Source organism: Amblyraja radiata, chromosome 7 (genome assembly GCF_010909765.2).
Source record: "Amblyraja radiata isolate CabotCenter1 chromosome 7, sAmbRad1.1.pri, whole genome shotgun sequence".
Lineage (NCBI taxonomy): Eukaryota > Metazoa > Chordata > Chondrichthyes > Rajiformes > Rajidae > Amblyraja > Amblyraja radiata.
This window is the reverse complement of record NC_045962.1, coordinates 50265987-50283018: the sequence shown is the minus strand read 5'-3', so window position 1 is coordinate 50283018 and position 17032 is coordinate 50265987. Positions and strand designations below refer to the sequence as shown.

General features: G+C 45.0%; 1 protein-coding gene across 6 annotated transcripts in view; it reads left to right on the top strand.

Moving 5' to 3' along the window:
* LOC116975392 (arf-GAP with GTPase, ANK repeat and PH domain-containing protein 1) overlaps nucleotides 1–17032 on the top strand; it is a 600018-nt gene that overhangs the window by 508236 nt on the left and 74750 nt on the right. For all 6 annotated transcript variants that reach the window (XM_033024451.1, XM_033024453.1, XM_033024452.1 and 3 more), the window contains 2 exons: nucleotides 1976–2066; nucleotides 5073–5295. In XM_033024451.1, the coding sequence (XP_032880342.1) occupies nucleotides 1976–2066; nucleotides 5073–5295 (314 nt within the window). The remainder of the gene's footprint in view (nucleotides 1–1975; nucleotides 2067–5072; nucleotides 5296–17032) is intronic.

Here is a 17032-nt window from a genome sequence, read left to right as displayed (position 1 = left end):
GAATGAAGCTCTAATTTGGGAGAGGGAAGTGGGGTGGGGAGAAGTAAACCTTTTCTAAGACTTAATGGGAAACTTGTAATGGACCAATGTACAGTAAAAGTTGATGTTAAACTTAGCATTGAAACTGCAGCATAAGAAAAGCTCAGCTTTCTTTTGTTAACTTTTGGAGCTTTAATCATTTTGGATGTAACAATCCTGTTAGTGTGGCTTTCATGGTAAATGCCACAAGGATTTTGAATTAGCTTATTAGGTGCATTAAGGACTAAAGTCCTTATTAGGTGCATTAAGGACTAAAGCAGCCTTGCCCTTCCACAACACTAATCCACTTTGTGTATTTTGTTCATGCTTCCAGCGATGAGACCACAGTTTGAGTGCTGTGTGCAGTTTTGGTCACCCAGCTAAAGGAAGGATATTAAGCTGGAAAGGGTGCAGACAAGATTCACAAGGATGTTACTGGGGTTGGTCGGCTTAAGTTACATGGATACACTCGGTCTTTCTTGCTGTAGAGCTTAGGAGAGCTGAGAGGCTACCATATGGAAGTATATCATGCGGGACATAGATAAATTGAATGGTCACAGTCTTTTTCCCAGGGAAGGGGAGTTTAAAACTAAACGGTATAGGTTTTAGTTGAGGGCGGTAAAAGGTTTAAACGGGCAACACAGTGGTGGACGCAGAAAACAATCTGCCAAAGGAAGCATAAAGGCAGATACAAATACAACTGAAAATATATGAATTCAGATAAATGTATAGGAAATGTTTGGAGTAATATGGGCCTAACACAGGAAAGTGAGACTAGCTTTAGTAAACAACTATGCCAGTATGGGCAGGATTTGCTGAAGGGCCTGTTTCCATGCTGTACATCTCTCTGACTTAAGGTTCTTGAGAACGTTTGCAGTGAGTTTAAGTGTAATGGATCGTAGAAGCCAAAATTCATGTGGGTTGCTCAGCAGTAGAGAGCACAATGATGGCAAAAATTAATTTCAGCATTAATAGAGGACACAGAAAATGAAATCTAGTTATTTCTTGATGGGCTCATGAGAACAGGTCGAGGCCATTCAGCCTCATGGGCCTGCTCTGCTCTTCCCTAGGATCTTGGTTGATCCAGCTACCTGCTGTGACCCTTAGTACCCTGACCTAACAGAAATCTACCAATCCCAGTTTTGAAGTATTCAGTAGATCACAGTATTCAAAGCTTTTGGGGGGAAATTACTGCAGATTTCTACCTGCCCGTGTGAATAAATGCTTCCTGCCATAATTGCTGAACGATCTAGCCTTAGGTTATGCTAAAATGCTTAATTCACTCACAAAAAGAGCTTTTACATATTTCTCACGACCTCTTGATTATGATAAACATGTACTCTACTGTAAATCTTCAATGCTTTGCTTCTTAGTCTGTTCTTGATGAGAGAAGATTTAACAGTTTGATAATCAGGATTGCGAGGGAGCCAAATGGCAAAGGTTTATACATTATTTTCATTTATTCCATAGGTGTCTAATTCTCCTGAATATAGTATACATTTTGAGTGGGCTGCTTCATTAATGGCTCAGTTTCAAGGTGCAGTGCACCATACTTCTGTTTTCCTTTGTGAATAATTACTAACGGTTCTGAAGTCAGTCCTTTCTTCAAAGGAGCCGTTGATTTTCAACCAAGTGCTTCCCAGAGGGCAAACAGATGGGGGAAAATTAGAGTATAAGTTGCCCCATTGATGGTTCCACTTATCTACTCATTACCCACCCCCCCTTCCCCTACTCATCCATTCTTAACAGGTGGAACTATCTTTGGTGTCAGCAATGAATGTCAGTTGATAAGGGATGTCCTTAGGAGAAGGAGCGGGGAATAATATTGTGCAAACGATCCATTGGAAAGTGGTAGCAAAATGTTTAATAATGCTTCCACAGGGGCATCAACATTGAATCTGCCTGCTTACATTTATTAATGAGTTTTGTTTACTATCTTATTATTTTCATTTTATAGTCACGATTAACGAGCCAGAATGAAGCCATTGCCCTTCAGTCAATCAGAAACATTCGGGGCAACTCTCATTGCGTGGACTGTGAAGCACAAAGTAAGTGATGAAATGGCATTTCCTCTCTAATACTGCTTCTCTTCTTCATCCCTGTGCCAGTTCTCACCAGACAAGCAAGAATTTCTTGGATAGAACCATAAAATCAAATGGCACAGGAGGTGGCCATGAACTCATCATGCCTAAGCAGCGTCTTTGAAACAGCAATTCAATTAGTCTCACTCCCCCACTCTTTCCCCAAAGACCTACAAATGTTGCCTTTTTTTTGTTTAGATTCAAATCCCCATAGAAGGTTATTATCGAACCTGCTTTCACCACCATTTCAAGCCGCATATTCCAGATAGTTACAAACCATTGACTTGACAGAAAAGTCTCCTCATCTCCCCCCTGACTTTTTCGCCAATTACCTTAAATCTGTGCTTGTGCTACTGGCCCTTCTGGTTGTGGAGATAGTTTCTTCCTTTTTGCAGTCAACGTCCCTCATAAATCCCTCTATTAAATCTTCCATTAACCTTTTCTGTATTTCAGAGAACAACCCCAGCTTTCCTTCTTCCTCCATATCCATGATTGCATTCCTGTAAACTTTCAGATCGTTCCCGATCCAGAGAATCGGTCCCATGTGCGTCCACCAAACATAAATCTGAACAGCAACCCATGATCAGTTCTGTTGGGGATTTTATTCAGGCAGAATGCCCTTCATTTAATGATAACCTAGGCTCAAAAGTTGACTTAAGCACAAAACACCAGTCAGAGGTGAAAGAATGTTCCCAGTTGGACTTTAGCGATGCCTTTATTGCCACTATACCACAGCAACTTTCCCAAGGGTCATCGGGCCCAGTGTTCAAACACAAAAGCGTTATAACAGAGGAATGCCAAAAGTGGATTAATTGATTGAGGGGGCAATATTGAGGGGGAGGAGGAGCCATCTTGGTGAACGGCTGCTAGCCAGCAGCCGTCTGTTTTAAATTCGTTTTTTTTATAGTTTTTAGTGAGTCCTGTTTTTTGTTTGTAGGGGATATGGTCTTTTTAATGTGGGGGGTAGGTGTAACTATATTTTTCGGTCCCTACCTGGTCGGTGTGGCAGCCTTTTCTCCGGGCTGCCCGTCGACCCGTCCTCGTGGCCTACCAGTGGGCTTGGAGCGCCGTTTCCTGGCGGGGACCGCCCAGCACCTCGGCCTCGGCGGCGGCACAGCGTTGGAGCGCTGGAGCGGAGCGGAGCGGGCGATGCCTTGCCTGGGTCGCCGCGCTGGAGCGACGCGCTGGAGCTCTGGCGAGCTGGACCGCCAAGAGCAACATCTCCGGGCTGCGGGTCTGCGGAGCGGAGAGGCGGCAGTGCGGAGAGGCGGCAGTGCGGAGAGGCGGCGGTGCGGAGAGGCGGCGCCGACCTTTTCATCGGGAGCCTGGGAGCTCCAAACCGGCGTGGCTTTGTCGGCTTCGGCAGCCGCGGGCTCCAACCAGGAAGCGGCCGTTCCAGGTGGCCCAGCCGCCGAAAGGACTCTCCCGACGCCGGGGCAAGACCACCCGGTGAGAACGGCCAGGGACATCGGGCCTCCGTAGAGGCAATTGCGGTGGCCTCAATAGGCCTGACTTTGGGGTGAACATGGGGTGGGGACTGGACATTGTGCCTTCTCCCACAGTGCTATCCACTGTGGGGGGATGATTTTTTTTGTCTAACTGTAGTCTTGTAGGTCTGTGTCCAAGATGGCTGCCGTGAAGGGAGAGTGGACGCTGGCACGAATTGGTTGCCGCTGCTCTCTCTTCACACTGTGTTTTTGATTTTCTGTTTTTGGATTGAATTCTGTTTTTAATTTGTGTCATTGTGATGTCTTTAATTACTTGTTTTACTCCGATTATATGTTTTTATTCCGATTGCTATGTAAGGTGTCCTTGAAATTTTGTATGAAAGGCGCCCATTAAATATAAAATTTATTATTATTATTTATAACAGAGGAATGCCAAAAGTGGATTAATTGATTGAGGGGCAATATTGAGGGGGAGGAGGAGCCATCTTGGTGAACGGCTGCTAGCCAGCAGCCGTCTGTTTTAAATTCGTTTTTTTTATAGTTTTTAGTGAGTCCTGTTTTTTGTTTGTAGGGGATATGGTCTTTTTAATGTGGGGGGTAGGTGTAACTATATTTTTCGGTCCCTACCTGGTCGGTGTGGCAGCCTTTTCTCCGGGCTGCCCGTCGACCCGTCCTCGTGGCCTACCAGCGGGCTTGGAGCGCCGTTTCCTGGCGGGGACCGCCCAGCACCTCGGCCTCGGCGGCGGCACAGCGTTGGAGCGCTGGAGCGGAGCGGAGCGGGCGATGCCTTGCCTGGGTCGCCGCGCTGGAGCGACGCGCTGGAGTTCTGGCGAGCTGGACCGCCGAGAGCAACATCTCCGGGCTGCGGGTCTGCGGAGCGGAGAGGTGGCAGTGCGGAGCGGGCGGCGCCGACTTTTTCATCGGGAGCCTGGGAGCTCCAAACCGGCGTGGCTTTGTCGGCTTCGGCAGCCGCGGGCTCCAACCAGGAAGCGGCCGTTCCAGGTGGCCCAGCCGCCGAAAGGACTCTCCCGACGCCGGGGCAAGACCACCCGGTGAGAACGGCCAGGGACATCGGGCCTCCGTAGAGGCAATTGCGGTGGCCTCAATAGGCCTGACTTTGGGGTGAACATGGGGTGGGGACTGGACATTGTGCCTTCCCCCACAGTGCTATCCACTGTGGGGGGATGATTTTTTTGTCTAATTGTAGTCCTGTAGGTCTGTGTCCAAGGTGGCTGCCGTGAAGAGAGAGTGGACGCTGGCGCGCTTTGGCTGCCGCTGCTCTCTCTTCACACTGTGTTTTTGATTTTCTGTTTTTGGATTGAATTCTGTTTTTAATTTGTGTCTCTGTGATGTCTTTATTACTTGTTATATTCCGATTATATGTTATTCCGATTACTATGCAAGGTGTCCTTGAGATGTCTGAAAGGCGCCCATTAAATAAAATTTATTATTATTATTATTAATATATCCAATGATGAGCGATGATAAATCAGAAAAGTTTAATTTACTGTTTTGATGATTTCAGATCCGGACTGGGCCAGTTTGAACCTTGGAGCCCTCATTTGCATTGAATGCTCAGGTATCCACCGCAATCTCGGCACCCACCTGTCACGTGTCCGCTCTCTCGATCTTGACGATTGGCCCGTAGAACTGATCCGAGTGATGTCGTCTATTGGGAATGAAATGGCTAATGGCATCTGGGAAGGAAGCGCTCAGGGACGCACCAAACCCTCGCCGGATTCCACAAGGTAAAACATGTTGCTTCATTGAGGTAGTTGCTGGAACCTTCCTCTGGGCCATTGTCTGCAGACGGCTGTTTCACTCTTTTAATTTTACAGTCTCTCCCATCACCAGTACTTTATTACTTCAAGCATTTGGATAAAGCTCTTAAGTTTTATCATCTGATCACATTGTCTGATTTAGTGGCTTGATGCTGATGGTTGTTTGTTGAAACTTCCATGAAATGCCTTGGGATACTTGACTGTGTGAAGGGTGCCAAGTAAGTGCAAAGTAGGCTGTTACGGTACAGGCTATTGGTATGTTGGCCAGGGGAGAAAGGATGGCTTACTACAGCAGGATTGTGGTCAAATTGACTGAAATATTTGTCTAGATTTCAGACTGGAATATATCCAATTGATTTAGGTGCAATCTATTTCTAACAGAAGAATGCAGACGGATGAACTGAGTGTGTTATTATACAGTGCCCTCCATAATGTTTGGGACAAAGACCGATTATTTATTTATTTGCCTCTGTACTCCACAATTTGAGATTTGTAATAGAAAAAAATCACATGTGGTACCTATTGTTTCACAAATATAGTAGGCTAAATAAGGAGGAACCACTGATCCATTGTATTCCCCATCTCCCTAGCTACCTCGTTGCAGCCCTTGCACTTTTTTTATTTGCAGTTGTGAGTGATTTAAGTAAAACCTATTGCCAATAAAATAATGCTGAAAGATTAACTGTGTGTGTTACTATACCTGTTGGGGAAAAGTTTGGTTTATGGTTCATTTTAGGTTTTATGAGGGGACAGTTAAGCTTCACAAATCTGGCAGGATAGGTAGATAAGGAGGAACAATTGCAAGATCCCATCATGTCTGCAACTGATTGAGGCTGGGAATCATATCTTGTTCCTGATAGCTGAATTGAAATCTGCTCCCATGCCAATTTCAGTGCAAGATTTGGAGGTTTAAGCAAGTGAGCTATCGTGGGCTTACCCAATCTTCAGGATCTTGTCTAGTGTGTCTTATGAGAGAGAGAGAGAGATGGAAATGTTGGCTTTCCGCCGTCATGTTTAATATCCTTGTCTTTATGAATTCTAAATTTTTTTGTTACAATGTTTAATAAACTAGTTATTGTGACACCTCTTGAGTTTGGTGACTGCTGGCCTGATATTTGAACACTTTTTGTAAGGAACAGGATGGATGTTGGAGTTTATTACACTCAATCGTGTGGTGATACAAAACAGCAACCATGAAACTTGTGACTGCTTGTAAATGCCATTTCATGTGGGTTTCTGAGAATGTCAATCTTCTACACTTACCTTCCTAGAAATGTGTGCTCTCAGATAGTTTGCCGTCTTCTATCCACAGAGAAATCACCATCCCAAAATTTCATTTTGTGACCATGCCAATCAGTTTTATGTCTATCATAATACATTGTTGGTACTGTGTGACAGGCTGGCTAACCTGACTAATTTGCTTGGCAAATTGCTTACATTTGTAGTATGAAGATCATGCAAGAACAGTCACACGAGAAAAAGACTGCACAAAATCCGGAGAAGAAGGCATTTTATCCCTTAGTTCATGATTCATGGTTCTCCCACTAGTTAAAACATCTCAGCAGTCTGAAGAAGGTCTTGACCTGAAACATCACCCATTCCTTCTCTCCAGAGATGCTGCCTGTCCCGCTGTTACTCCAGCATTTTGTGTCTATCTTCAGTTTAAACCAGCATCTGCAGTTCCTTCCTACACATTTTGTCAGCTTCTACCCTGTCAAGCTGCCTTAGGATTTTACACGTTCAAATAAGTTCACCCCTCAATCTACTGAATCTCAAGGTGTACAGGCCTAAACCATCCAGCCTCTTGTCAGTTCCAGTGAGGGAGATGTCCTCTGGAGCTCAGGTGTTTGTATGCTCAGTTCTCATTCAAAAGTTCTCAGTTTATATTCCACCTTGGAAATGTTATCTGATGCTTGCAGTGGAGAAATGCCAATCATTTAGCAATTGCACTAACCCAAAGTTCTGCCTGGGCTCACAGTGGGCTTCAAATATGTCATGGCATTGTTTAGAAGATTAGATGAGGAAGTTGCTCCTATCTTCTAGCCAGAATCAACATTAAAACAGCAGATTATCTGGCCAATATCACCTTGCTCTTTGCGAGGTGGCTGCTCCATTTTCTATAGTTGTTGATTAAACCTCAGAAGTTGTGTAATAATTGTAATATGCATTGGAAGGAACGACTGTTAAACAGGTTTCATCCTTATCTTGCACGAGTCTCATTGAATGACAATTCTACTGGCTTCAAGTTTTCCCTGTTCTTATTCCTGTGTTTAAGAAGGAATTTTTTAATTTTTTTTGACAGTCAGGTTTGTGGATTTTGGGGAGAAGGTAAAATCGGGCCGTGCGGGGCTGGGGAACGATGAGGTTGGAGGCTCGGTCGGGCAGGGCGTGGGAGTTGATGAAGTCGGTGATGGTGCTAGAGATGGTGGCCTGGTGCTCGTCAGTGGTGTGTGTTTGGAGACCGAATATGGGAAGGGGTCAGGGAGAAGAATACCGCAGATAATCCTGAAAACTTCCCTTCTCTAATATTCATACTCGACGTTGTTGATTTTTATTGTATTTCCGCATCAGCAAAAGTAACATGAAGTCCAACACGCTGCACCTCACCTTCTGCTTTCTGCAGTTTATGCAACCTGTCACAGACCTTCATGGCAGCTTGCCATAGTTCGATGTTAATCAGTAAGCTTTCATACTGATTACACCCACCGCAGAATAAAAAATGAACGTTTGACATGAGGGCCAAGCCATTTAACTGTGGCGTCAGGAATGTAACTGCAGTCAGTAATGTGAGAGTGCAACCGCAATTCAGTTTGGGAGTAAATTCCAGAATTTGAACCAATATTTTGATTGAGAGGCGATAAAGGAACGGCATAAAATTTCCAAGCAAGGATGACAGAGGAAAACCTAAAGGCAACAGTGTTTCCATTGCTGCTGTTGCTCCTGTCTTTCTAGATGGTGGAGGTGGTGGGTTATGGGAAGTGATGGATCTAGCGCTGTCTAGATTATGATATGTTCCCATGACCTTCCACTTCATGCCCCTCCCCTCTCACTGCCATTAATCAGTTAATGTCACCAGTAAATGGCGTTAATAGTTCCCTGCAATTATCAGCAACCTTCGGAGTGTGGCTGAAACTTCCTCAAAGTAACAAATCGAAGCTGGCGTCTGCTGAAAGACTATTGACTTCCCACTTTTAACGCAGGCCCATTACTTCTCTGCTGCACTTTTTTTGCAAAATTTTCTTCTTTTTTTATCTCCTTTATCTTCCTCTGTTCAATACTGTGCTTTGCTTATTGAGAGTTGATGAGAGCAGGGATCAAATTTGATCAATACTGCCAAAATTAACATGAGCTTGTTCCAGAATTTATTTATTTAAAGCTCTAGTAATTTTCTCTTAACACTTCAGCTCCTGATTTTGGAGCATTGGATATGTATTACATTGGCTAATCCAACAATTAGGTTGGGGAATAAATGTCAATAACAAAGTAATTAACTGTTGGTTAAAGGAGACACTAAGTCCAAGATCCTGTGTTGTAAATGTTGTGGAAACCATAATAATGGATAAGTAATGTGAATGCGCAGTGGAAAAGCTAACAAGTCTGGATGCTGGGTTGTGAGTTAGTGATGGCACGCAGACCACAACAGCTCCACTGACCACAATCTATCTACAGAGCATTCCAGTATCTTCCACAGCTCAATCTCCACCTACCCTGAACCCCGATTCCTCTTTCTCTTATCTGCCTTCAGTTGCTCCCCCCCCCCCAATCCTCTTTCTGGGCTCGTATCTTAAAATCCTGCACTCAGCTCTCCTCCAATACTCACATCACCTCCGTGCAGCAACTCGTTACTCAAAATAAATTTTAGAGGGTATAATGGTATTGGAATTGTTATGGAATGTTGGTAAACATAAGGATTTGTAGTGTTGGAGCGAACAGTTGTCATTGGTTGCAGTAACTTCAAGAGTAATGGAGGAAAGAGGGACAGGGAGCTGCTGGTATCACTGTGGTCTCCAACATCCCACAGTATTCAGCATGTCACAGAAGACCATCTCTGTGGTCTCCAACATCCCACAGTATTCAGCATGTCACAGAAGACCATCTCTGTGGTCATTTTATTCCTAAAGTGTGAAATAGTAAAAACATGGTAACTCTGGAGGGTAGCATTTGTGTTTAAGAGCAGCCAATCCTCTGATAGCAGGAGATGTTATTGAACACATTGATGCTAGTGCTAGCAGCCAGCGGGGAATGTTAAAGGACACAGTGATGCCAGTGTGGGATGTTGAAGGTGACAGTGACACCAGCAGCCAGCGAGGTTGTTAACGGAGACAAATCAGTTAAATCAGACAAAACCTGTTATTTTGGATGTGACCCTAAAGGAAGAGAAGAACTCTAGGTATTATTATGTGGGATTTAATGCAGGCATTAACTGTAAGACTTGTTGTGATGTTAATGATGACCATAAATCCAGTGGCCAGTGGTTTGTTTATTCCGTCATTAAATGCTGGCATTAGCAATAATTACATATTCAGGGCAGTGAAGATGTTGCAAACCTCTTAAGCGCCTGCCAACTGTAGTAAGTGTGCTGAAGTTTCTGTGTCGCTGACCAAGCAACGGCGAAGGAATGGTTTATTACCGTGTTGTGACATGATTGTCTTGATATGCCATGATGACACGCTTCTTGTAGGATAACTTGCAAATGGAGCTGCCCTCCTGACCTCTTTCAGTTGGTTAAGAATTTGCTTTGGGGAAAAAGTGTCAAAGAAGTCTAGGTGATTGTCTAGGTGATTGCTGCCTTGTGTTCTGTGGGTGGGAGCTTCACTCTCAGGAAGGAGTGAATGTTCAGGAGGTGGATCGGTAGCAATCAAGCAGATTATGCTCATTGAGGCAAACTCTGTGCAAGTATTGTCAGAGCTGTACTCAGCCAAGCACATTGAAAGTAGTCCATTGTAATCTTGATTTATGCCTTTTAGATGGTGGACAAACTGTGAGGAATCAGACATTGAATCAGCCAGCACAGGATGGCCAGTGTCCAGTCTCAGGATTTATGCAGAAACAAAGAAATGCAGATGCTGGTTTATACTAAAGATAGACACAAAGTGCTGGAGTTACTCAGTAGATCAGGCAGCATCTCAAGAGGCTGGATGACGTTTTGCGACAGGACCTTCAGACTGAAAGTACAACTGGTGAGGTGAAGAAAAGAAGAAACTGGAGGCAAGAAAAGACAGATCACGGCCAACCACAAATGACCTCTGGCAGGGCGTTTCCTTTTAGGTCCATTGTTGGCTCGGGAAGGTGTGATAGCAAGAGTAACAATGAGGAGAACTGTGGAACTGGTAAAACAACTAGTGAAGAAGGTACACAAAATTGCTGGAGAAACTCAGCGGGTGCAGCAGCATCTATGGAGCGAAGGAAATAGGCGACGTTTCGGGCCGAAACCCTTCTTCAGACTGATGGGGGGTGGGGGGGAGAAGGAAGGAAAAAGGGGAGGAGGAGGAGCCCGAGGGCGGGCGGATGGGAGGGTGGGAGGAGACAGCTAGAGGGTTAAGGAAGGGGAGGAGACAGCAAGGGCTAGCAAAATTGAGAGAATTCAATGTTAATGCCTTCCGGACGCAAGGTCCCCAGGCGGAATATGAGGTGCTGTTCCTCCAATTTCCGCTGTTGCTCACTCTGGCAATGGAGGAGACCCAGGACAGAGAGGTCGGATTGGGAATGGGAGGGGGAGTTGAAGTGCTGAGCCACCGGGAGGTCAGGTTGGTTATTGCGGACTGAGCGGAGGTGTTCGGCGAAACGATCGCCCAACCTCCGCTTAGTCTCCCCGATGTAAATCAGCTGACATCTAGAGCAGCGGATGCAGTAGATGAGGTTGGAGGAGATACAGGTGAACCTTTGTCGCACCTGGAACGACTGCTTGGGTCCTTGAATGGAGTCGAGGGGGTAGGTGAAGGGACAGGTGTTGCATTTCTTGCGGTTGCAACGGAAAGTGCCCGGGGAGGGGGTGGTGCGGGAGGGAAGGGAAGAATTGACGAGGGAGTTGCGGAGGGAGCGGTCTTTGCGGAAGGCAGACATGGGGGGAGATGGGAAGATGTGGCGAGTGGTGGGGGCACGTTGGAGGTGGCGGAAATGGCGGAGGATTATGTGTTGTATTTGCCGGCTGGTGGGGTGAAAGGTGAGGACCAGAGGGACTCTGCCCTTGTTGCGAGTGCGGGGATGGGGAGAGAGAGCAGTGTTACGGGGTATGGATGAGACCCTGGTGTGAGCTTCATCTATGGTGGCGGAGGGGAATCCCCGTTCCCTGAAGAACGAGGACATTTCCGATGCCCTGGTATGGAATGTCTCATCCTGGGAACAGATGCGGCGTAGGCGGAGGAATTGCGAGTAGGGGATGGAGTCTTTACAGGGGGCAGGGTGGGAAGACGTGTAGTCCAGGGGAGGGTAGTATGAGGTGAAGTTACTTAAAGTTAGAGAATTGAATGCTCATACCGCTGGGTTGTCAGCTACCCAAGCGAAATATGAGGTTAGAGAAGGTACATGTGAACCTCTGACCAACCTGAAAGGACTGTCATGGTCCATGGAAGGAGTCGGGAGAGGAATCCCACCACTAAACACAACGTCCCATCGCCACTCCGACAGTCCTTTTAGGTTCGACAGAGGTTCACATGTACCTCCTCTAACCTCATCCCCTACATCCAATGTTCTCAACGTGTTCTGTACTGACCAAAGGTAGACTCATCAACCGTTTTGCTGAACACTTACGCTCGTTCCGCCTATGCCCATGTGATGTCCCAGTTGCCAACCATTTCAACTCTTCTTCCTATTCCCATACTGACCTTTCTGTCCTGAGCCTCCTCCATTACCAGAGTGAGGGTCGTACACAAATTCCATGAACAGTACCACATGTAACTGCCTCTTAATGTTGACCACGTCAAGTGAACTAAAGTTGCTGATGGTCGTCCTCTGTAATGGGAGGAACTCACGGAGATGCTGAGATGGAGTACCCACTCAGCACCTCTGACTGACCTTGGTTGCAGATGGGAAGTCTTGTCTTTTCCACTCTGGGGCTGCACTCGCCCCTGCTGAAGATGTGGATGCGAAGTGAGACAGCAGCTCCAACCGTTTGTGAGACTGTTAAAGGAGACAATCATTGTAGGTTGAGGCGCAAGAGATTGCAGATGCTAGAATCTGGAACAAATGAGAAGGAGCTCTACTGGAGGAACAGAGTGGAAGAAAATGGACTGTTGGCGTTTCGGGTCTAGACCCTTCAACTGCACTCAGTAAATCTCTCCACAGTAATTTTAGGGACCAGGATATGATATAAGAGGGGAGACCTTCAGAGATCAGTGCTACATGAGGCAAGAACTCAAGGGGTTATTGTTTTTTGTGCTATCCAGTCAAATCATACCATCTATGAGTCCAATCAAAACAGACATGAGTACAACGGGTAGTTTAAATATAGAAACAAACAAAAGTGCAGAATATAGTGTTACATTTACAAAAAAAATGTGCAGCTTGTAAAAAAGTGCAAGGGTCGCAACGAGATTGGGAGATCGGGAATACATTCTTATCATATAAGTGGTTCGTTCAAAATTCTGATAACATCAGAAAGAAGCTGTACTTGAATCTGGTGGTGTATGCCTTTGAAAGGGGAGAAGAGGGAATAATTTGGGTGTGAATGGTCCTTGATTCTGTTGCCTGCTTTCCCGCAGCAGCGTGTAGTGTAAATGGAGTCCCGGATAAATGTGTTATTTTCAAGGAATCAAACTACAGGGGGCAGCATTTGAGATATTGTCTCTAGCGGTTTCTATGTTAACAATAATAACTCTGGAGTCATTAGTGATGTCAAAGAACATTGTAAGCTCTGGACATCTGTGCGTAAGGTCTGGAATTCTAAAGGACAACTGGTGAAATTAAAGGGGTCACTAACTTTCAAGCTGTTATACTAATGAGGTTTGGGTGTTGAAGGAGGCAGTGCTGCTCGGCTTTCGTTTGTCATGTTAAAGGAGAAAGGACACAAGGAATTTTATATAGACAGTAAACGAACTCTGGGTTCAATGATGTACAAGAAACACCAATCCTGGGCTCTGTCAGAATTAATCGTGGCACAAACTGTCAGGGTTAGGGTCTGACATCAAAGCAGCCAGACACTGCTGAGGTGGTTATGGTAAACAAATGAGGAAGACTCTGGGTCATTCTGTTCAAAGTGATAAGAATTTGGGAGTCATTATGACAAAGATGGGAGGTTCTGGGTCAGAATCATAGTCACACAGCAAAGAAAAAGACTCTTCGGCCCAACTTGTCCATACAACCAAGATGTGTGTCCACGTTAGTCCCATTTGTCTGTGTTTAGTCTATATCTCTCTGAACATTTTTTACCCATGTTCCTGTTCAAAAGTGTTTTAAATAAAAGCTTTCTCCAGCAGCTTGTTCCATTAAAACAGTGTGAAAAAAGTTGCCCCTCAGGTCCCATTTTAAATCTTTTCCATAAGGTCCCTTTTAAAATCTTTCCCGTTAAACATATGCCCTCTAATGTTAAACTCCCCTACACTGGGAAAGGACTGTGACCATGCAGCTTATCTACGCTCCTCATGTTTTTATATACCTATATAAGATTATCCCTGTCTCTTACACTCTAGGGAAAAAATTCCCTGCTGATTCAGACTCTCTTTATAACTCAAGCCCTCCAGTCCAGGTAACATCCTCATGAATCTTTTCTGTACCCTTTCCAGCTTAATGGCATCCTTATAGTTGGGTAACCAGTAATGTGCTCAATACTTCAATTGGGATCTCACCAAGACTTGTACAGTTTCAACCTGAAGTTCCAACTGCTGTGCTCATTGTCCTTTCTAATGAAGGCAAAACATCTTCACTACCCTGTCTACTTCTGTCACCATTTTCAGGAAACCACGTACTTGTACTCATTGGTCTTCCCGTTCTACAACACTCTCCAGGACCTGTCATTCATTTATTGTGCAAGTGCTGCCCTGATTTAACTTATCAAAATGCAACACCTCGCACTTGTCCATTTGATGATATTGGTGCTTATTTTTAAAATATTTGTAGGTATCATAGAACTGATGTGAACCCATAGCCCAAAATAATAAGATTGAATCAAAGCATGGAGCAAATGGTTAGCTTTACTCAATGATTGACAGCATCCGGTCAAGCCACTCCTATTGCAAGATGGACCCATATGTATCTGAGTATTCCACATTTGTAGTTGATGCGAGTGAAATTCATGGCTTAAGGTGTGGAGGTGGTGGAACTAGCATGTGTAGGAAGTAACTGCAGACGCTGGTTTAAACTGAAGATAGATACAAAATAGCTGGAGTAACTCAGCGAGTCAGACAGCAGCTCTGGACAAAATGAATAGGTGAAGTTTCGGGTCGAAGAAGGATCTCGACCAGAAACAACATCTATTTATTTTTACCAGAGATGCTGTCTGACCTGCTGAGCTACTCCAGCTTTTTGTGTCTATCTTTGGTGGAACTAGTATGCCTGCTGTACTCTGCTGTGATGTTTGATACACAGTGTATTTCTAACACCCACAGTGCAAAAGGGAATCATCAAAGGCGCTTCATCATGTGAAAATAGTGTGCGTAACAATATTTCAGTAAACTCATTTGAAAAATTGCAAAATTTATCAAAAGCCTTGGTTTTCATCTTCAAATTAAAATGCATATAATTCCGGAGTGCTGGTGACATTGGGAGACTGCACACAGGAATTAATTGTCCCGGCAGCGTGAGAGAGTCCAATTACCACATCAGCAATAAAAAAAACCTGGGAATCTGATATTAAAACAGAAGTACACAGCAGGTCAGCATCTGGACAGAGACAGATTGAATGTTCACACTTTATCCTGGGAGAGATCCCTTTACTTCTTCTAGTAGAATGATACTTTTAGTTGACACTCATCTCTCTGACAGATGCTCCCAGATATGCTATGTTTGCTGAAAGTCTTCACTTGGTTTGATTTTGTTTGCCCTCCACAATAAGGTATCTTGATTAACATCCAGGAATTCAGGCTGTTGAGCAAAAGTACAATAGGAGCCTGTGCACCTTCCAGGATCCCTTCCTGTCATAGCATCATACAGGCCCTTCAAACCACAGAATATATCCTGCCATCACTTGCACCTCCAATAAACTTCTTCATCGCCTCCAATGCATTCAGAACTCTGCAGCCCGGATCATCACCCGCACCAGATCATCGGACCACATCACACCCATCCTCACTCAGCTCCACTGGCTCCCTGTGCACCACCGGATTAACTACAAGATTTTACTGCTGACCTTCAAAGCCCTACACCACCTTGCTCCCCAATACCTCTCTGACCTGCTGCTACCATACACTCCTTCCCGGTCACTTCGTTCCTCCTCAGCTGCAATTTTAACTGTCCCCACATTTAGACTCAGCACCATGGGTGCCAGAGCCTTCAGCTGCTCTGCCCCACGTCTCTGGAACACTCTCCCACCTCCCATCCGTCACCTGGACACTATCGATCAATTCAAATCACAACTCAAAACACACCTGTTTAGATTAGCATACCCGACATAACTTCCACCATGTTCACCCTGATTTTAATGACTTAAAATGTTTTGTGTATTTTTTGTTTTTTTTGTTTTTTGTTTTTAATCAACTTGATTTTAATATTGATAAATGTATTGTGATTTTATGTCCTGTAAGGTGTCCTTGGGTGTCCAGAAAGGCGCCAGCAAATAAAATGCATTATTATTATTATCAACCACTCATTTTCACACTAATCCTACCATAACCCATTTTATTCTCACCATATTCTCATTAACTCCCACTAAATTCCACTGCCCCCCCCCACACACTCGGGTCAATTTATACTGGCCAATTAACCTACTAACCCGTATGTCTTTGACATATGGGAGGGAACCGGAGCCCCTGGATGAAACCCACACAGACACAGGGAGAACGTGCAAACTCTACACAGATAGCAGCCGAGGCCGGGATTGAACTTTAGGTGCCGGAGCTGTGAGGTAGTGGTTCTCCCAAACTGCTGTGCTGCGAGGAGGTGGTTTTAAGGAATTTCTTAAAGGAGGGGAGGGAGATGGCGAGGTTAAGCAGTGGTGGCGCAATGGAAATTAGAGTTAGACAAACAGGCTGGATATTTTAAAGTATTGTGGGGCTGGAGGAGGTTATAGTGTACGGAGCATGGAAGTCACAGAGGGATGGGAATTCAAGGCTCAGAATTTAAACATAAAGCTGTTTTTAGTAAACTTCTGGGAGGTGGAGGGGGCTGGGTGCTAATAAGATTAAAAACAAAGACTCCTTCCTTCAAAAGCATTTGAACCATTTACATCTCCAGAATATGTCACAATATAATTTCAAGATTTAAATAGGTGCTCTGGTGACTTCCGGTGGCGCTATGGAGTAGGAGAGACTCGCGCCAGCTAGCTCCGTGAAAAATCCGAAAAAACGGGAGGAAAAGACAGCTCCTACCTGCAGAACCCGGGACCGATTGTTTTGAACTAAGCCCGTGACGTCATCAGGCGCGCGACACCGGCAGTATGTCGACTCAACATACTCCCCCCCACAAGGCAAAAAACGGCAAGACTAAAGAGGTAGGCCCAACTGAAGCCTCGGCCTCAGGTTTAACAGCATCCCGAGAAGACATCTCAAAGAAGAAGAAAAAGACTGAGATGGAAGAATTAAAAACGTTCCTTAAGGAGGAACTTAAAAATCTT